Genomic DNA, 22,348 nt, shown 5'->3' with positions numbered 1-22,348 from the left:
TTTCTCACATTAAATCTTTTGTGTTCATTTATGTGTTTGATGGTTTGATTATAGTTTTTTTTCATTCTTAAATCCTTACAAACTAGTATTAGAGCCATTGGAAACCATCAACTTTTTGTCAGATCTTAACCGTCAGATTTTATTGTTACCTAATTATAACAATTAAATTTATTTGTTTTAGAGAACAGTTTGACAGAGTTCAGGCGAGAGGTCAAGATCAATGGCACCACAAAATGGTCAATGGGTGTTGGGCTCGGTCAGCTATCTAGGAAATCTAATAGGATGTAGAGAGTCTTCGGATGGCTTTTGAGAGTCTTCGAGGGCTTTGCTCGCAAAGAGTCTTTGGATGGCTAGTCTTTAGGTAGGTCCGAAGGGTTTCCAAATGGTGGCACTGAATGGGTTTGCAACAAATGAATAATTAAAAGTCATGCGATGAGCTTTCCCATGCGAGCCCTTCAATGCCTAAGTCAAATGATGATACCATAGAGTTGAAGTATGAATGTATGTGTGTATGTGGTATGCTCTGAAAGAGTGTTTTCGAATGGGAGTCTTCTGATGGGTAATCTCCCAATGGATTCTGTAAGAACCCATATTTTCATGACGTTGCCACGTAATTTAAGCAAGTTTAGAATACCGAAAAATTGATTTGATAACAGTTATAAGTACCGAATCGACTATAGGGAAAGCCTCAGAGTGAAATTGTCTAAGAAAAATGATATGGTTACGATGAGCGTTCCGAGATAAGATTTAGGGTGTCGAAAGAAATCAGATAAGGAACAGTTTTCGGTATAGCTAAAATGCAGTTGTCATTTAGGTTGCAAAATTGAATCATTATAAAAGACTTTCAGGAAGTCAACGGAAGCCTGAGAGGGCTCCGATTTTTCGTGATAAGCAACCCTTCAATGGTTTCGAGATGAAACGATAGCCCAGTGAGGATACTGGGGCAAAATCGTTATTATCGAGTAACTTTGAAGTTATTAATTTTACATTTTCGATATTGTAATGCAAATTAATTTAAGGTTTAAGGGCATAGTTGCAATAAAGAAATTGCCCAAGTGTAATAGAAATGAAAATTGAGGTTTAAAGAGTAATTTCCCTTAATTTAAAATGTAATATATAATTATATATATGTATCCGTGTGTAGAAGAGGCCATGCCTCTGCAAAGTTTCAGCCATGCCCTGTAAATCTCCATGTCCTGTAAGATTTAGAAGAAATTGCACACAAGGAAAGATGGGCAAGGCAAGAGAATTGATGGTGAATCGACTATAAATATGAGAAGAATTAGAGGGAGCAGCAATCAAGATGAAGAAGAAATGAGGAAGAAGGGGAAGCTATGGCCGTACGAAGCACGCGACCGATCGGAAGAGGCAGCGAGCTGGGGCAGGTAGATACGCATGGTGGCGAGCTCGGTGGAGGCCAGAGCGACGGCTGACGAGGCCGGAGATAATCGAAACGGGGCTACCACAGCAAGCTGCAGCCATAGCCACGGCCATGGCAGCTCGCTACAAGGCGGGGTGTGCAGTTGCGTGGCTCGTGCTAGGGTAGGCGACGGATGCGGGGCAGTAGGAGGTGACCGGTGATGGCGGGGCTGGTCGAGGCAGCGGCTCGCGGCTGTAATACCCTATATTTTCGTGAGATTGCCACGTATTTTAGGTGAGTTTAAAATATCGAAAAATGGCTTGATAGTAAAATAAATTGTCGAATCAATGAAAGAGAGTACCCTGGGACATAAATATTTGAGGAAATAGGACATTTCAAAGAGTTATGAAGGTCTTGAGGGAGAAGTTCAGTTTTTGAGCCAGGGGCAAAATCATAATTTTTTAGGTTAGGGTAAAAGTGTAATTTACCTAAAAGTCAGGGGTATTAGCGTAATTAGTCCTTTCTTAGGGGACTAAAATGTAATTAAAAATTGGCCTATGGTACAAGTTGAAAATGGTCTAAATGCAATTACCTGAAAAGTTTGGGACAAAGTGTAATTATTGAAACATTTTTCTTAGGGGCATCTGAGAGATTAAGGATAAAGTCTCATGATGACTTTGGAGATAAGATGAAAGCTCATGATGACTTATTTCATAAGATTTGATTGGATGCAATTTGATTTGAATAAGATTTGATGAGATTTGATTTAATTTTGATAAAATTTGATAAGATCTTATTTGGATAAGATTTGATTCAGATAAGAATGATTGCAGAAAATTTAAGAAGATTTGGAATGATTAGCGAATATCTTAGAAGATTTGAAATGATTAGAGAATATTTTAGAAGATTTGAAATGATTGGAATATTTTGGAAGATTTACAAAAGATTTGAAATGATTGTGATTTACTTGGTGGCCAAGTTTCCAAACCTATAAATAGGGTGCTCATAGCCAAGGGTTTTCTCATTCTAAGTTGTGATAAATTCGTGCTAGACGAGAGTGCTTCGATCTTAGTGGATAGAAGGCTTTTGTTCCTAGAGAAGAAAAAGCACTTGCTCAACGCGTGAGGGCGTGTGAAGAGGTGGTTTGGTCAGAAGACTTAAGGATTTGTACAAATTTTGAGGAATCCCGAAATTTAGTCAAGGTAAGACTCTTATACTCCAAATCCTATTTTTGTTCTCTTATGTGAGACTACTATTGCATGAAACGTGTTTTATGTAACATTTTTGTACGCAAAATCATATCGTTCTCTTACATGAAATCATGTTGCATATTTGAAATGTAATTTCTTAGAAAATATATGTTGCCAGTTTTCAACTATTGCATTTATAAAATTCGTGTGGCCATACTGTTGTACCTATCTGTTGTTGTTCGAGGGCAAAAGTCGGGATATCCCCCAAGAGGCGCTATGCGTGCGCCATCAAGAAAGCTCTCGTAGGAAAGACCATGAGTGTAAGGGACAACGAATGAGGTATTTGAATGAGTTCTATGAGGTCGGGCCGAGGTGCATGGTTAAGGACCTCCCGAGAGGCGCTATGCGTGCGCCACTGAGAAAGCTCTCGTTGGAGAAGGCTGACATGTTCATGAGGCACTTCGGAGTAGTCCTCGTTGTTTTCTCATACGTTTTATATCTATTCATGTATGTATATAAATTGTTTTGGAGTTCTCACTAGAAGGTTCATCTTCTAATTGGACTATATCCTTGGAATATTCAAACGTTTCAAGTTCAAAAAGCGGCTCTAAGGGAAAAGAGATGGCTGAAGGATAAGCTTGTCTGCTATTTGTAACATGTTTTAGCATATCTTTATGTATGTATGAGAAATTCAATTGATACGAACCTTAGTATGATTTGGTTATGTTGAGGCGTTTGGTTATCGCTTTCGAGAAATGATATCCATGTAATACATTTGTAAATGTCTTGAACGATTTCCTATATTATAAATAAAGCATTATTGTTGTGTACCATATCAGGTTCGATCGAGCTTCCGCATTTGTAATGATATCACCTGTCTTAACTGTATGATTATCGGGTTTGTTAGGCTGAGAAGGTGAAATTAGGATTATTGGGAATTTGTGTGATGTATGTCAATGATTATGGTATGAAAAAATTTATATTTTTGAAATCCTAAGTTATAACACACTTAGAAAATCTGGGGTGTTACAGCGGCAGCTGGTGCTCACATGGAGTTGGTGCGCGGGAAGGTTGCAAGGGCAAATGAGGGATGTAGGTAGAAGAAGATGAATAGGAGAAAAGAAAAGAAAAAAAAAATATAGAAAAATGCTAGAAAAATCCTGAAAAATAGGATTCGGAGATTTAGTAATATTTCAAAAATTTTAGGCAAGAAAATAGTTCGAGCATGCATTTTGAGGATATGGCACGCATGCCGAGGAAGCCTAAGAGGCTACGTTAAGGTAAGTAAAATTCTCTAGAAAATTTTAAAAATTCAAGAATATTATTTTATGAATTGTCATAGTGAAATATTTGAGAAAATATTTGATAAATATTTAGTTTGGATTTATTGAGGAAAAATAGGAAAAAATAGAGATAAAAATAAAAAAATGCAAGAAATTATGAAAAAAAAGGTTTTAATACTTATTTAAATAAATATGGTGATTAGGATGCTTTAAGGCTTAATTTGAAGTGACTTGTGCGAATTTTGAGATTGACACGCAAATCGAGATAATGCACGAATTCGAGGTAATGCGCGAATATCGAGGTAGTTCGATAAGCTTGAAAAGGTAAGTGGTACTTCCCAAATGGATTTAATTTTATGAAAAATACTTGGTTTGTAAGTGGTTCAACCCAAAACCCAATTTTAAGTAAATGATTTTATCATGTTGTCATACATTGATGTGAATATACCATGTAGATTGCATTTACATGTATTGATGATAAAATGTGCATATGTTCACGATGATATTATTGATCATGGATCACATAAGAGTTTGAGATTATGGACTGACACCGTTGCTCTGTCAATGGTGCACCCATACACCTCGGCCTGATAAGGAGGCTGTAAAAAGGAAAGCAGTAGTTGGGTGCGGTCAACTCAAACCGAAATGATATGGAAAGAACATTTTGTATTTTGCATTCATGCACGAAATATGTTTATTGTTCCCTTAATTAGATGATTCATCATCTAATTTGAGTTTTGCCCCTAGAATATTCAAACGTTCCAAATGGAGATTGTAGCAGAAATGATGATAAATGAGGCATGAAATGGCACTTAGCAGAGTGCATGATGAATGAAATGTATGTTATGTAGCTCATTTATTTCAGTTCTGCTACTTTGAATTCTGAACGTTTTGAGAAATGATGATGTATATCCTTATTTATGGTTAATGAAGATGTAAGAATTGATTTATGATCAATATTAAGATACCAGGTTCGATTCTAGCTTCCGCAATAGATGGGTATTATGATTCTCTTTCGAGATAAATGAATGAAAATTTTGGGATATATATGAGAAATGATATGATTTAGCTTTAAGTTTGAAAGGAAAATTATTATCCCAGAATTGTCCCAAGTTATAATACGCTCGAGAAAGCGGGGCGTTACAGATTCTGTGTGGACTGGGGTCAAAGTTTCTGGATCTTAAGTCTCTGTGTGTGAGAAAGAGTCCCGAAAAAAGTTACTTTGTCGTATAGCAAGTGGGTATTTATAAACATTGGTGGTAGGGTTCACGTGACACGTGGCATCCAAATGTGTGTCTTGACTTTTCGGGTGAAAAGGCTTCAAATGGGGCCGGAGGGTCTGGAGGCATCTTCAGGGATAGAATGCCTCGATGAGTATCCTTTGGATGGGTCTGAAGACGCCTTAGAGTCATTGGATGGCTTGACTAGGTTGTCCTAGAGACTTTCCAGAGTCTCCGGAAACTCTTTGGGGTCACTTAGGTCTTCGCCCTTCTTGGGATATACTTCTAAGATTTTTGGGATTTTTGTCTTTAATTTTCCTAGGGCACCCACAACAGTAATCCTTCATTATCTTCTTCAGCTAGGGTTTCTAGTCACCACCGCTGGCCACCTCCTCACTTGTCATCATCAATCGCTATTAGCCTTCTCGACCATCATCAATCACTATAAGCTCCATTGCAATCACTGTCAATTGCATCAGTCAAAGCTCAGTTTGTCATTTTTTATTGTCTTAAACCACTATTCATCTCTTATAGTTGACAAGATTGTTTGGTTCATCTCCTCAGGCCATCTGTATCGCGACTAATCGTCCGCTCACCATCATTTTCTCCAGTCATCTACAATAACCTTTTCGTCTTCTCCGATCGTTGCCTTTTGCCCTATCACAACCGTTGATTTCTTTTCGCCTTCACTAAGTCGTCTGCCATCATCGTCTCCAATTATATTTCGCCATTATTATCAACTTTCCTATGACTTTTGTTGTTGTAACCAACGACGATGGTCTTTCGCCATTACTGCCAATCAACTCTGCGCAAATTTGCCTATATCCATCAAATTTGCCCAAATTTGATCCATTCAAACCAAATCCAACATTGATATAATTGTGACCCATAATTCAAATTTGACTGAAATTGAGATTCATAATTTGACCGTTATTATGATTTCGAATTTAATTGTGATTAGGATGTTATTAAATTCGATTTTAATTGAAATTTATCTTATCTAGAGAAATATCTTTATGAATCATTTTCTAATCATGATAGAATTTTCTGTGTGTCTATAGATAATTTAAGTCTATTAATAGGTGTTCAATGTTTTGTAATTAGTTGTAAGTGAAATTTTGTTCTTTTTGTTCGTAATTTTTTTTTATTTATATTTTTCACATAATATTTTATATTTTTGTATGTGATTGATGAATTTGATTGTGATTTGTATTCGATCCAATTTCATAACAAACTTGTTAGTCTGTTCAAACCAAATCTGATCAATTTTGATTTCATAGTTCAGTAAATCAATATGTAAAATCGATTTATTATACCATTTAATTAAAGTTTAAAAATTCATGCAACTATTAATTCTTGATGGTTGTGACAATTGGACTTTTAATTTAAAATTTTATAAAATTATTTTAATTTTATTGGGTCTGTATTAATTTTTAAATATAAATAATTATATTTCACATCATACTCAAATCACCCAATTATTATTTACCTAATTTAAAATATATAATAAAAAATACTTTTTAAAGAGCACAAACCAACTGTTATCATCCACCCCTACTTTATAGATGTGGCTCTGTGTCTCTCGTGCGCGCCATTTCGTTCACTTTGATGAATTTATCTGTTCTCGTATAAATCTTATCTTTAGGTATCCTCCTTAGTTCTTACTATATAAATATGGAGTCCCAGTCCCTTCCCCTTCGGCTTTGCTCAGCCAGCCAGCCCACACCCAACACAACAACAACAACTGCTGCTGCTCTCTTCAACCCCCAGGCCGCTCTCTCTCTCTCTCTCTCTCTCTAAAAGTTGAATACATCTTGCCTCACACACATACATATATATATATATATATCCCTGCATCATCCATGGGTTGCTTGGCTTCCTGAATGCGCATACGTATCTGTAATTGTCGATCGGCTTCTGCCTTAGACAAGAGAGATATATAGTTCCCGGTGGAGGGATTGAAGATTTGAATTTGGGTGGGGGCTTTGGGAGATCGATATATATATCATCATGGAAATGGAGAAGCAGCCACTGTTAAACCTGTTGGTTGAAGATAACTATAATAATAATAATAATAATAATGGAGGAGGAGGAACGATGAAGCTGCCCGTAGGGTTTCGGTTCCATCCCACGGATGAAGAGCTCGTCATGCATTACCTGAAGCCCAAGGTCCTGTCTTTGCCATTGCCTGCACAGGTCATCCCTGACCTCGACGTTTTCCACACTTATCCTTGGGACTTACCTGGTAATTCTATATATTTTTATATCATCAATTAATGTTTCTATCTACCCATCTATTTCTTCTTCTTCTTCTTCTTCTTCTTCTTCTTCTTCTTCTTCTTCTCATCATCTTATTTCCAAGATACACACACACACATATATATTCCTAATTAGCGGCTAGCTAGCTAGTGTGTATTTGATTGATGATTCAATTCATAGTCTTAATTTGATGGATCAATTAATTGAATCAGGTGATCCGAGGGAGAAAAGGTACTTCTTTTGTAAGAGAAGAAGGAATAATTATTATGGGAACGGGTGGAATGGAATAATCAATGGGGGTGGGTATTGGAAGGTGAAGGGCAAAGAAAAGTATGTGTTGGGTGGTGGAAGCAAGCAAGCAGTTGGGGTGAAGAAATCACTAGTTTTCAGGCACTGCTTTTGTGGGCGGCAATCAACCAACTACTACTGGGTCATGCAAGAATATCGCCTTCTGGCTTCCTCTCAAACCACTCTACCACTCTCTGCTGCCCTCAACCTCAGGGTACGTACGTACCTCGGCACCAAATGAGTTGGATTGAACTATAATGTTACTCATCATCCATTTATTATAGTTTGTTTTTTGTCCAGCTAATTAATAGTGTCTTTGTATTTGTGTGGTTATGTAGAAACTTATGCAGCTGGGAGTGGGAATGGAGGAGGATTGGGTTGTATGCTGCATATTTCAGAAGAAGAAGAAACCCAAAAAGGGCAGGAGGATTACTCCTTCTCCTAGTACTATTGTGGATACTGAGATGGAAGTGGTAGTAGTAGTAGTGGATTTCCACCAAAACAGTGGCATAGGAGGCCCTCCTCCTCAGGCCGCCGCCTCCTCCTCTTCCTCCTCCTCCTCATCATCACGTGCAAGCGAGATTACGGAAGTATCAGCCAAAGCAATAACAGATCAGGAAGAAATCAGCCCCTACCTACAATATTAATAATAATATTAATATTCATTTCTTCTCTTCTTAACCTACCTCTCCTCCTCTTTTATGAGATAAATATCACCACCACTGACTCCTACTGTTCCTTTAATTTCCTTTAATTTATATATGTATGTGTATTTCAGATAATGATGATCAGACAAGACGAGTATGGGAAATGATTATGCTAATGAAAATCACATGTACTACCGTGCACTGTTTTTCCTTTTCCCCTCCTCTATATGCTTGAATTGAGATCACAAATGAGAAATGAAGGCCACGGTGATGATTAAGGAATGGAGTGGACCTCTCCTTTTTCTTTCCTTTCATTAAATTTTTGCTATTATTTATGCGCTTCGGTTTGCGTTAACCACCCGTTTCATTATTATTATTATTATTATTATAGAAAGAGAGGAGAGAGAGAGAGAGAGAGAGAGAACAGAAGAAGAGGTTCATGGTTTGCAAGCAGCAAGGGAACAACACCTCATATCATTATTATTATTAAATTAAAGTTTTTAGATAGGCTGGTTGCGTTGCGTATTATCTTTTCTTTGTGGGAACCCAAATTGTTTAAAGAATCTTGGCAGAGAGGGAAAGGCAAGGTGATTGATGCAGCATTAGTTGATGCAAGCAGGCAAGGGTATCTGATGTGAGTGAAGCTTAATTAGCTAGCTTCTACAGTTGTAAAAGGGAAATGATTTTCGGGAGAGAGACAGAGAGAAAGGAGATGCAAAGGCGGGTAAAAGGAGAGCCATCCAGTGAAAGCAGATAAAGACCCCCCCCCCCCCCCCCCCCCCCCCCCTCATCTCAGAGAATTTTGCGGAAAGGAAAATTCCTTTACCCTTTCCCCTCCTTTCATTTATGGTGAGAGAGAGAGAGAGAGAGAGGGGGGGGGGGGCATATATACATATACATATATATAAAGAACAATGTTCATCATCAATGAACAATGGGTGGAGAGGCCTAGCTCCACTCCAGCAGCATCTCATCTGGCGCAAAGGCACTCACTGGGATCCCTTACCTTTTTTTTTCAAAAAATTAAATAAATAAAATTGCTTTATCAGTATAGTCAGCACTCAAACTATTATCACTCTCTGACTTCACCATCCTATCGTATCCTATCCTATCCTATCCTATTTTATGTTTATTTATTTATGTATTTGGCCCAATGCAAAGACTGAAGAAGTTACATATAAAAAACAAGGAAAGATTCCCCTGCCTTGCCTGGTGTATTATTTGTGTTTTCAATGCACTCCAAGACTTGCTCCATCCAAGGATGGAGTTGGAGCGAGCTGGCGGTGTGGGTACAGAGAACAAGGCCAGTCTTCTTCTTTAATAAACAAATGAATAACTCGCAGCAGCCAGCACTCAGCTCAGCAGGGTACCCGAGGACAAACACCTAAGACCAAGACCCAACCAAATCCCTCCACAGTCCTCACCCTCACGGGGATTGACAAAGAAACACAAGATTCGTAATGCCAGCCAATGGAGACGACACCCCATGCTAAAATAATATTAACAACCTCCCAATTCATACCCACGACAAACACAGCTCAGTGTCAGATTCACTGTACACACTAAACAAACAATAGCCAAAAATAAGAGTCCGGCCAATTTTATTTGGGTTCGGTTTGGGCCATTGAATTTGAATCCATCCAACGGTCTGACTGTCATAGCTGGCTGTTCAAAGAAGAGAACAGCTGTGGCAGAAGGGAGAGAGACAGAGAGTTCCTTGCTGCAGTGGTCTTGGAATCAGCTCATAGGTTGGAAATCTTTCTTTCAAACAAATTTTAATTCCCAAGCCTTAGAAACACAAAAAATTCAGATTTAACTAAAAATACACTAAATCTGAATTTTTCCCCAATAGTCGAGACCCACCAACACGTCAATTTTTAATTTAAGACACACGTGAGGAAAGAGGAAAGAAGAAAAGCCTAGCCTTCTCATATCTGGTGTCGTGTTGACTTATTAACAGCCTGTTACTACTACTGGCATTGCAAGGCACGGGCTTAAGTACACTAGTAACTAAAGCAAAAAGTAAACTTGCTGGGGCAGAAGAAACCTTCTTGATTTGCCTCCTGCCAACGAAGCCAATGAAACCCCTCCTCCCCCCAAAACAATCCCACTAGGCCTGGGACCCCATATTTGTTCGGAGTCACACATTATATTACCATGAATATAATAGAATAGAATAGAGAGAGAGAGAGAGAGAGAGAGAGAGAGAGAGGATGGCACCAACAACTTTTTATGATGGATGGAGTAGTTAGTTTCATCAGGTCACTGCTTTTTTCGTAATGTTTGTCTCCCCCAACCAAATTAAGTTTTTTTTTTTTTTTTTTTTTTTTTTTTGGGGGGGGGGGGGGGGGTTGCTTACTAACTCTGCAACCACAAACATCCCATTTCCACAAGAAAGCAACCAAACAATCCTTGATCATGTCCAACAAATGCATGTGAACAAACATGGCGTGGGGACTGGTTAGGATTCTCAAGTGTAATCGAATCACAGATCCTTCCCTCTATTCTTAATGGGTGCGTGCCTTCTAAGCCGATCAATACCAAAAGAATGAATTCTCCATTTTAAACATAATACTAGTAATAATCCATAAAACCACTAGATTTGAGTATATATGCTTTGACATTTATCGCTCCACCCCGCCCTGGTACATTGCCAAAAATGCTAAAATAGTATGATGACGCGCTAGTAAATCCAAAATTAAAACCAAAACAAAAAAGAGACAAAATATGCTGCCTTGCTAATTAAAAGACCATATGATAATACGATACATTGACCCTGACTTCGCCACACCCATGATCAAACCAGGTTCCAGAAATTATAAATTTGCTTCCTATTGACATACTTTAATTAGTAATCAAAGAAATACCCCTACATCTTAAGATCTAAATGATTTAAGTAACGTTATTCAAATCACTATCCTTTAACTAAACTTAAATATCTTGCTTTCAACAAAATCTTGGATTTACTAGGAACTACCTCGCTTACAAACGAGTACTAGATCTCAAGAATTAAGAATGGTTGAAGCAAAATCTTGATCATGAGAAGAACAATCCAAGCTGGTAGTCACACATTCAAGCCCAACTTAAACATGATATTACAAAATAAGAGCGCACCTCATTCAATCACAAACTTTTTTTTCTTTATTACGATTCCAAAATACAGAATAGGCACAGAGTGACACAAGATATGTTAAAAGAGAATAAAGGAAGAGCTCAGTATAATGGAATGGTATACGCTGCAAACGGGATATTTTCATCAGTTGCAAACTTGTGTGCAATTGGTTCGCAATTGTATATGCATACACAAAAGCAACTGCTTGCAAAAGTTTTAACCCATGTTTTCACTAGAACTAACAGTATTACTTGAGATCTGTTGGCATGAGAAAAGGCAAAACAAATTCCTCCCCAAAGGTAAAAGGTTTATACTCCAGGTTCTAAAAGAAACATGCTCCCAAATCAAACATCAATAAAGGCCCAATGGACAGCTTAGAAGGAGAGAATGTTCTAAAAGTATGAATGTTAGGCTGCATTTAAGTTGAACCATATGGTTCTTCAGGCTTTACGTCATGCTCTTTACTCCATTTGTTCATCAAGACTGTGTGCTGTTACAATCGTTCTCCACGGTATTGGCAGGACCAGAAACCGAAGTTTTTGGAGGTGGTTCTGCACATGCTTTCAGCACAGCTTCATTCTGCACGATCACTAACACAGAATAAAGCACTGTCCTACCAAGTTTAAAGAAGAAGCAAGATATTATGTCAAATATAGAGCAACTCTAATATGCGTCCCTCTAATGCAATTATGCAAGGAGACATAAATTTCTATGGAGTGCCTGAAGAAACCTTTGATAAAGAAAATTAATAAATTCATAAAGTAGGTTAATTACATGGAAGATGTAAAAGAAGGAACACTAGTACTTGACAGAAGAAATTAAAAATCCTTCACACATCTAATTCACGAGAGATCATTGTCAAATGGACTACTGGAATCCAGAAACCATGTGGTCTGGATTGAGCAAGAGAGGGTACCCTGTGAGCAAGGAGAAGGGTTGTGTTAGCTAGTCGACAGCCAACGTAAAACCTAGTCGGATCCAAAACATGAACTCTAGACAAACTATAAAAAACCGTTGGGGCGTAACCCTTCGTAGCGACGTGCTATGCTGCCCGCATGTAGTGTCAAGTGATCTAGGGCCGCTATATTGGCGCCCGGATGTAGTGACAAATGAGTAAGGTCTTCGCATTTGCTTGGACGAATGCGGATAAATAAGCTAGTCCAAAATCAAAATCAGATTCAAAGTCAAAGCAAAAATCAAAATCATAGATTAAGGATTAAGTCACAGAACATAGGAACACTAACAGTCAAAACTATGGAAGTGATAGATGTGATGATTAGGAGAAAGATTAATATTATGTGCCTTTAAGAGACGAGATGAGTAGGGAAAAAAGCAAAAACTTTATCAGAAACTGGATACAAAATATGGTACACATGAAATGATCGAGCGAAAAATGGAGTGGGGATTATTATGGATAAAAACTTAGTAAATGAGGTAGTGGATATAAAGAGAATAGGGGATAGGATTATTATGGTGAAGGTTGGTCTAGGAAGAATAACTATGAATATCTTTAGTATATATGCACCACAAGCAGTGTTAGGTGAGAAGATAAAGGCAAAATTCTGGGATGACCTAGAGGGACTCATACAAATGATACCAAGAGGAGAGAAAGTGATTATATGAGGTGAATTAAATTGTCACGTGGATAGAGACGAAAGCGACTATAGAGAGATACATGGAGGGTATGAATTCGGGGAAATTAATAATGAGGATAAGTCTATTCTAGATTTTGTTATGACATATGAGCTCATCATAACCAATACTAGGTTCAAAAAAACGGGACGAACACTTAATCACGTATTAAAATGTTACATCAAACACCCAAATAGATTACTTCCTTATGAGACAAGAGAATCGATTATGTTGTAGGGATTGTAAGGTAATATCGAGGGAGTGTTTGACTACTCAATATAGACTTTTAGTACTTGACGTCCAAGTAAGAAATTGGAAAAGAAAAAATCACATAAAACAAAATCTAAAAATTAGGTGGTGGGATTTAAAAGGGGAGAAACAATTAATCTTCAAAGAAAAATTAAGGGGTAGAAGGGAATGGAATAGAGAAGGACAAGAAAACCAAATGTGGAGAGAAATGGCTACTGCCCTGAGAAGTATGACAAAGGTAGCATTTGGAGAGACAAATGGTAGAGCCCTAAACCTTAAGGAGTCTTAATGGTGGAATGAAGAGGTACAGTTGAAAATTAGAAAGAAGAAAACTTGCTATGAGGTTGTATATCAGTGCAGTAATAAAGAAAACAAAAAAAATATAAAGAAACGAAAAATGCAGCAAAAAGAGCTATTAGTAAAGTAAGGTCAAAAGCATATGAGAATCTATATAAACGACTTGATACCAAAAATGGAGAAATAGATATATATAAATTAGCTAAAGCAAGAGAAAGAAAAAACAAGAGATCTAAACCACGGGAAATGCATAAAAGATGAAAACCAAAATGTATTAGTAAATGAGGGAGCGATTAAGGAGAGATAGAAGGAGTTTCACAAAATTATTCAATGATAGTGGGGACACAAGAGTTAAGTTGGGACATCTTAGTAACTCCAAAAAGAACGTAAGCTATACATTTTATCGACGCATAAGTTCAAAAGAAATAAGGCAAACATTAAAAAAGATGAAAAATCATAAGGCGGTGGGACTAAATAATATACCAATAGAAGCATGGAAATGCATGGGAGAAGATGGCATCTCCTGGCTAATGAAATTATTTAACGCGATCCTTAAATCAAAAAAAAAACCAGATAACTGGAGGAAGAGTACTTTGGTTTCTATATACAAGAACAAAAGAGATGTTCAAAACTGTGAAAATTACAGAGGAATTAAGTTAATGAGCCATACCATGAAACTCTGGGAGAGAGTAATAGAATAGAGGTTCAGAAAAGAAATAGACGTCTCGAAAAATCAGTTTGGTTTCATGCCTGGTAGATCAACAATTGAAGCTAATATACCTACTAAGACGCCTAATGGAAAGGTATCGGGATCGTTAGAAGGACCTGCATATGGTGTTTATAGATATAGAAAATGCCTATGATAGAGTCCTTAGAGAAGTATTATGGAGGGTTTTAGAGAAGAAAGGAGTCCGAATCACCTATATACAAGCCCTTAAAGACACGTATCACGATACAAAGACAAGAGTCAGAACATGCAAAGGGGATAATGAACCATTTAAAATTACAATGGGACTGCATCAAGGTTCTGCACTAAGTCCATACTTATTTGCTTTAGTAATAGATGAACTCACTAAACACATTCAGACAGAGGTGCCATGGTGTATGCTATTTGTAGATGACATAGTGTTAGTGGATGAAACAAAAGAGGGAGTGAATACTAAGCTTGAGTTGTGGAGAAACAATTTAGAATCTAAGGGATTTAAATTAAGTAGAATGAAAACAAAATATATAGAATGTAAATTTAGTAAGAATGCAAGAGTGGAGGATGTTATAATAAAATTGGAAGACTAAATCATACAAAAAAAAGACCATTTTCGATATTTGGGATCAGTGATTCATTTAAAAAGATGAAAAAATTCATGAGGAAGTCACGCATAGAATTAAGGCAGGTTGGCTAAAATGGAGAAATGTATCGGGGGTGTTATGTGATGGTAAAATTCCATTAAAATTGAAAGGAAAATTCTATAGGACAGTTATAAGACCAGTTTTGTTGTATAACTTAAAATGTTGGGCAGTCAAATACTAGCATGAGCAAAAGACGAGCGTAGCAGAGATGAGGATGCTAAGATGGATGTGCAACCATACAAGAAAAGATAAAATTAGAAATGAGATTATTCATAATAAGGTAGGAGTAGTGCCAATCGAGGAGAAAATGAGAGAGACTAGACTAAGATGGTTTGGTCATGTGAGAAGAATACCAAGAGATGCTCCTGTGAGGAGAGTTGATGAAATGGAACAATTAGTCAAAAAAAGAGATAGAAGCAAACCCAAGAATATTTTGGGAGAGACATTAAAGTTTGATATAAAGTGTATGGGCCTAAATAAAGATATGATAAAAGACAAAAATACATGAAAGTCTAGAATTCATGTAGCCGACCCCACATAGTGGGATAAAGGCTGGATATGTTATTGTTGTTGTTGTCGTTTATGGAACCAGTTTTGTTGCATAGCATGGAATGTTAGATGGTAAAGCACTAATACATGTAAAGTGTAAGTATAAAGAAAATAAAGATTTTATAGTGGACGTGTAGCCACACAGGTTAAACCCATAATGTCATGCTTATATGTTCACAAGGAAAACAAAAGGCAAAAGAAAACAAAAAAACAAATAAAAATAAACAGACAATGAACCAACACATAAGCACGTACAAGGCACAGGTAACTGAATGTAGTTCCTAGAGGTGCTCTTGTTTTTTATGAGTAAATGCAGTGCCTGTAGTTGCATTAATTAATACTGAAGAAAAGTGGCAGGGTGCCAATCTAAAGGGGAAAAACATCCATGCCATTTTACAAAGATGAATAGAAGCCAGCTGAAAGATAACTTGCACGCTCGGGAAGGACAATAAGCCAATCTTGTATCTTGAATACTACATTAGGCTTCAGAAAGTAAGCACTGAGAATTATTCTAGGTTGCATTTGGACGGAGAGATTTCAAACGATACCATTTCAAATGCTGTCATTTGAAAATACTTAAATTTCAAATTCTGTGATTTGATGTAGGTGTCATTTCAAATCTTTCTATTTCTTTAGTTCAAATCCAAGGTTGGATTTGGACTCAAATCCAAATGCTTCCAATAATTATATAACCAAACAATGGGTTTGGAATTTCTAATTCTAAATGACAAATGACAAGGTCAAATCACCCTATCCAAATGCAATCCTATAGGTTTCTTACCATATGCTAATAAACCTCGTGTACAATGCTATGGAGAGAGCTGATGAGGAACCATATTCAAACAACAAAAGATACAGAAAATGGGGAGCCACAACACTGAACACAAATCTTTTTCCTATTTTTATTAAGCATTTAGCAGTAAGAAACAATAGCACACAAACACAAACAACCACTTCCATTATCATCATTATACATATACCCAAGATAAGCTTCCTATTAACTACAAAAGGACTACATTAAGGATTTTAACCAAATAGGTAAACACTAGACATATCTCTGAAAAGGCAGGAAAATAGCTTCTAAGAAGAATCCTGTAGCTTGCTCATGTGCGATACTGCACTTGCAGTACTCTGTGGACATAGAGTTTGAGGACTGCCTTCTCCTTGATTATAATTCAGTCAAACCCAATGGATATAATAATTCAAACTTCAAAGTGTAATCACAAAATGTAATTTGGATGCTCCATGGCATTACTAAATGCTTGGGAAGCCAATTCCATCTAAAACAGCTGGAGACAGTTACCAGTTGAAGGCATGGGATGCCATGAAAAGGCAATTAAAAAGGGAAAGAAACGTTAATCATCTGTTTTCACAATATATCATATTTGGAAATACTGTAAAATCCCTTCGAGCCGGTGTTTCAGGGTTACTGCATAATGAATCCACAATGTATCAGAGACCTTGGTAAAGAGGATTCATAAAAACCATTAAACCACGTTACAGGGTCGTTAAAACTTCAGCAGGATCAACTTTGTGATGTTACATACGCTACGCAAGTATAAATCAACAAAATAGATATTAAACCTATGGGATAGAATTTCACAAATGCAAACTTAAATTAAAGAAAGAAAGAACATAAAGGCTCCCATTTAATTAATCATTTGACCAAGTTGCATTTTGAAGCAGGCTCGGGGTATAACTATGAAGAAAAGAAAAGGACTTGAAAGATTTTGGGGCTGTTTGTTCAGTCCAAAGACTCCAAACATCCAATTTAGAAACACCTTTGATAACAGAGTATTTTGCCAGAACAATAATAATTATGTAAAGCAGAAAATACAATAAGCGAAATCAGAGAAGATAACAAACCTAAAAGTGGTATTTGAAGAGCACAAAATTAGAGATTAAAGGTAGTAGATAAGCAGATAGCGTCGGGACAGAGACTCGGGGAATAATGAATACCTGCCAAACCCTAAGAAGACGCTTCTTGGCGTTAGCTTTGCGGGTGGTGGTGAGCTTTATTCTCTTCCAAACAAGGCCCCCGGAGTCGTGTTTTTTCACAATCTCCATTACTCTTGTCCCCCAAAACGCTCCTCCTCCTACTCCCACCATCTCTCTCTCTCTCTCTCTCTCTCTCTCCCTGCGCGCTGCGTTCCCCAGTGTGTGTGTATGTACGGGCCAAGGCAATCTTTGATTTTTGATGAAGTGGCCCGTACGCCTATGGGTCTTGTTGGCCTGCCCAACTTCGGTGCGACCCGGTTTTGCAACTTTAGCTTGGATCCAAGTGTATAAAATAAATTTTTGGATAAATTTTATTTTGAATAAACAAAGGAGGGAGGAAGAAATAAAATAAAGAAGACAAAAGGATAAAAATTAAAAATTCAATTAATTTACCATCATATGGACCCCACATCACTTGATTGGATTTTAATGATCAGTTTCTAATTTAAGAGAAAGAGATAGAAAGAAAAGAGTCATCATCTTTTTATTTATTTATTTTATTATTATTTTTTATCTTTACTATAATTATCATTATTGTTGTTTGTTTGCATGATTGAGTCCTTTTATGTCCTCTCCTTTCTCTCGTCGGCTAACCCTATTACAATAAGCAATAAACCCAATTGTTGTGACAATATGATAAGTTGGAGAAAGACAGAAAATTTGAAGGTGTATGAGACATGGGAGAAATATTGAGCTGAAATTTACTCTTAATTTGTATTAGTCTAAAAATGATACTCTTATGGATATTTTTTGAATCCCTTCTTATGAGCTGAATTCGACCCAGTAGACAAACCCAATTTCTTGAACCCTAACGGGCCCAATGTCGAACTTGCCAGAACAAAGTCACACTTTGCTGAGGCCTGAGTTCAGACCGTGGGAACCAAGCGAGTTCCCAACGATGTTCTAGCTCTCTGACTTGGCCGAGCAAGCTCCCAAAGATGCTTTTAGCTTGTTGGACGAATTGTGCAGCTCGCATAACAACAATGCCATGAAATAACTAGAGAATAGTAGTGGACTAGGCGTTATTCTAGTTGGGCCGTCTAGGCCCAATCTGGCTCCTTCTTCTCGGTCCATTTCTTGGCCTATGTCAGTCCCATTTTAGCCCTATATCAGCTTGCAAACAACATCATTGCAGCATCTTTTTGGGTATCCGCATGCCTACCTCAGATCCTATCCTTATTAATGGCGGATTCTATCCACATTAATGAGTGTCCCGTCAGCATCTTGCCACCACCTGCATATCTTCTCTGGCGTCGGATATTTAGTCCCATCACCTGCAGACACATGACGTAAACGTACGAAGGGACATCTCCTCCTTTTATATCAGTAAGCTCTTTCCAAATGAGAGATATGTTTTTTCTTTTGACCAACCTATTGATCTATAGCTTTTTCTCACTCTCTTACTTACTTGAACGTCGGAGTATTTGCAGGGACAGGCCGACCGAAAAAATGCAAACCGAATCCCACAACATTTCTTGGAGTGCCTTCTCATCTTCCCTCTAGTGTTCATCTCCTTAATGCGGACCAACGAATCACGATCAATCAATTCTCAACGTCAATAGGTACAAAATATACAAAAATGTTATTTGGACATTATGTTAAGATAACACTTTGCTTTAACCTATTATACATTTGTATTGATGTGGCATATAATATAATATATCAATACACAAACTTTCATTTAAAAATTTCAACTTTTTTTTTATACATGCATAACATAATACTTATGTTGAGAATATATTTTAACAAATATATTTCTTCTCATATTACTTCTAAATAGTTTTATAAAACATATTTGTTAATTATATATTCTTTAATCACAAATTATACTTAGATTTGTTAAAATATACTCTATATGTAATAATAAAATTTATATATAATTTAATTTAAACAAATTTATGTACAATCTTTATATATATATTTTTAATTATTTAACATTTTAACTCAACTTAACTTAACCTTAATATTTTATTAAATAATTATAATTAAAACTCGCCCTTGAGAATCATCTAACTCACCTCAATCCAATGGAGGCGTACATGGGTTTGAATTCAAGTTGATTTGACCCACAGCCATTAGTGTAATTATTTTATAAACTAGATAGGAGTTTTAATTAATATGGGGCACAAAACAATTGTTTGAATATGTGCATTATATTACTCCAAATCAGACTAATAGAAGGATCGATGATCCATCATTTATCAACTAGAGGGATGAACTCGTATTCAACATATATATCTATATATATCTATATATATATATAATTAGAGAGAGAGAGAGAGATATGTATAATTTGTGAATAAATGAATTAACAGATGAAATCTGCCAAATAACTCTTTGGTTGTTGGTTGGATATATATCCCACTGGCCCGAAACTCTTGCTGCATCCTTCATTTGCAGAGCTAATTCTCACAGTTAACTTATAAGCCGATAACTTTGTCTGATATTGTCTTTGCCCACCTCCCTGATCTCATCAACAACATTAATAATTCTGTTTCTTCAACCATCCCTTCTTTTTGATATGAATATATAATTAATATAGACATTATTATTGTTTTTTGGGGAGGGTGGGTTCCCATGCTCGTCCGGCTCTCCACAGCCATCTCCACCGCAATGGGTTGCGGCATCTCCAGATACGGGGCAGCCGACCCTTCAGGCACAGGCGTCGGCTTTCGGAAGAAATTAGGGCAATTGCAAATTAGGAACGATCCTAGTGTTGTTGTTACTGCATCCAGAGACCGTTCCACCGTCCCACTTCTAAATGAAGGTGCCAGCAGAGATCACGATCTTATTCGCCGCCATGCCAAAGGGAAAGGGAAACGGAAGCGGAGAGGGAAAAGGCATAATAAGAAGAAGAGCAACAACAACAACAATAATAATAATGCAATAGAAGTAGATGATGATAATGATGATCGTATGACGAACGGAAGCAAAAATGAGATTCATGTTGTAGTCGCGGAGGGAGGGGGCCGTAACAACGACGACGACGAAGAATATTCCGACCAAGTCGACGACCACGACCAAGGAAGGATTTCTGATTTTGAAGGCATCGGCTCCCCAAGCTTCAGGGAGTATTGCCATTGCAATGTTGATCATTGTGACTCAGATGGTAGCTGCAAGGAGGACGGTACGTACGTATACAACACACACGACATACATATATACATTCCATCTAATGGTAATATGTATAAATTTGCAAAGACCCAAGATTATTACTATGACTGATGGTGAATCGCTTTTACGTATCTATTTATTTCCTGCAGGCAGTAGTACTACTGTTGATGAAGAGAAGATCAATGCGTACCAGGTATAATTAATTAACAATATTGTTCAATCCATGCACATACATACCATGCACACGCGAACACATATATATGTGTGTGTGTGTGTGTGTGTGTGAATTAATATTAATTATGCATTAATTAAAAGTTCTCAAATTAATGCCTAAATCAAACGTAATTAAGATATATAAAAGCTATTTGAATCTAGCATGCATGCATGCGAGCGATAGAAAAACCCTGTATTATATAATTCATAATGTACGTTCAGCCAACATGTATTGGAGAATGCTTAATTATGCATATGGATAAAGAAATTTTGCCAGTATATATATGTTATCTTGAAAATGATCATGTGTTGGGTTGTGCGACTGATTAAAAGAAAACACAAAATATGTATTTGGCAGGGATCTGTTAGTAATAGTAAAACAATGGACAACGGGAGGAAGAAAGGAAGAAGATTTATAAAGGTATTCTCGGGTGGGGGTGGAGGGTCATGATCATCAGATTTAGCTATGAAGAATTTATTGCATGTAACAACATGCTACAATCCTAATAATTAATACTTACTAATGTTCTGTTCCTGCGGGGGCTGCTACTGCTAGACGAGGGAAACAACTGGCATATATATAGAGAATCACGTACCTTTTGATGCGATCAGATTAACATATAAATGTACAAATTAGTAATAATAATATCCTTAAGTTGTGGGTAAATGTTGTCGGCGCCCCCTCCCCCCGGGACTCTTTTAATTAAAGTCAAAGAAGATTTTGTTGTACATTAAATTAAATAGCAATGAAACAAAATCAGGATGAAATGATAATGATGGATGGATGGATGGATGGATGGATGGATATGGGTGGGTGGGTGAAAGAGACGAAGCGGGTCAAAGAAGTATAGTATTTGCTTTGGATAACAATTTAAAGATGAGCTGCTTGCTTGCTTCGTTGTCACCACCTTTGACCTTTTCATTACTCGTTGCCAATGCCATTTCGTCACGTCACGTCATTTAATTTTGACCGTTTGACCCTAAATTATGAAAAATTACAATTACCGCGACCGTGACCGTGGAATGGACTCGAGATGAATTTATATAATTATTATTTTATCTTCTTTTTTTTTATATATATATTTGATACTTAATGATAATTATTAACAGCGTGTTCAATAAAAATTGATTGGGAATGGAATATGGTTTGGTTTGGTTGAAAGAACAAAGGAAAGGAAAGAACAAAGGGCCTAAACTATGGACCAAACAAATATCTTTGACTTCCCCACAAACAAGCATTCATTCAGTTACGAGTCACTCTCGCCACTCGCCACAACCCAGAAGAGATGCGTAACTTGAACTCGCTGCTATTTGCTGGCACGTGTCGCAATGCGTATTTGGTCACCCGAGGGAGGTTGTATGCGCTGCACCAAGGATCACTGGTGCTTTATTTATGAAGATGAAATTTTTTTTAAGTTGGGACACGTGTCACCACATCAGCATCGCACTTTTCATCAAAGGCGAATAACGTTAGAATTTCCTCCATTCTATTTCTGCACAGTTTTTTTTTTTTTCTCTCTCTCTCGTCTTCTTCCTTTTTATATTTTCTTTTTCTTTTACGCTTCCGCTTCCTTCCTTCTGTTTCTTTTT

General features: G+C 37.1%; 2 protein-coding genes across 2 annotated transcripts; one reads left to right on the top strand and one right to left on the bottom strand.

The window, feature by feature from the left end:
* Positions 1-6,685: 6,685 nt before the first annotated feature.
* On the top strand, positions 6,686-8,448 carry LOC127803275 (NAC domain-containing protein 83). Its single transcript, XM_052339380.1, has 3 exons — positions 6,686-7,298; positions 7,525-7,814; positions 7,939-8,448. Exons 1-3 carry the CDS (start codon positions 7,064-7,066, stop codon positions 8,245-8,247), a joined length of 834 nt encoding a protein of 277 aa, XP_052195340.1. The 5' UTR covers positions 6,686-7,063; the 3' UTR covers positions 8,248-8,448.
* A 3,031-nt stretch (positions 8,449-11,479) lies between these two features.
* On the bottom strand, positions 11,480-17,602 carry LOC127803051 (uncharacterized). The gene is made up of 2 exons (XM_052339058.1): positions 17,393-17,602; positions 11,480-11,938 (listed from the first exon to the last, which is right to left on the bottom strand). The coding sequence occupies exons 1-2, from the start codon at positions 17,540-17,542 to the stop codon at positions 11,837-11,839; spliced, it is 252 nt and encodes an 83-aa protein (XP_052195018.1). The 5' UTR covers positions 17,543-17,602; the 3' UTR covers positions 11,480-11,836.
* Positions 17,603-22,348: the final 4,746 nt, after the last annotated feature.

This window comes from Diospyros lotus, chromosome 6 (assembly GCF_014633365.1).
Source record: "Diospyros lotus cultivar Yz01 chromosome 6, ASM1463336v1, whole genome shotgun sequence".
Classification (NCBI taxonomy): Eukaryota; Viridiplantae; Streptophyta; class Magnoliopsida; order Ericales; family Ebenaceae; genus Diospyros; species Diospyros lotus.
The sequence above is the reverse complement of the archived record's forward strand: the minus strand, read 5'-3'. Positions and strand labels throughout refer to the sequence as shown.

Coding starts and splice junctions, on each gene's coding strand:
- LOC127803275 (XM_052339380.1), top strand. CDS start 7,064: ATGGAAATGGAGAAGCAGCCACTGTTAAACCTGTTGGTTGAAGATAAC. Junction 7,299..7,524: donor TTATCCTTGGGACTTACCTG/GTAATTCTATAT, acceptor TAATTGAATCAG/GTGATCCGAGGGAGAAAAGG. Junction 7,815..7,938: donor CTGCTGCCCTCAACCTCAGG/GTACGTACGTAC, acceptor GTGGTTATGTAG/AAACTTATGCAGCTGGGAGT.
- LOC127803051 (XM_052339058.1), bottom strand. CDS start 17,542: ATGGTGGGAGTAGGAGGAGGAGCGTTTTGGGGGACAAGAGTAATGGAG. Junction 11,939..17,392: donor GTCTTCTTAGGGTTTGGCAG/GTATTCATTATT, acceptor GTGATCGTGCAG/AATGAAGCTGTGCTGAAAGC.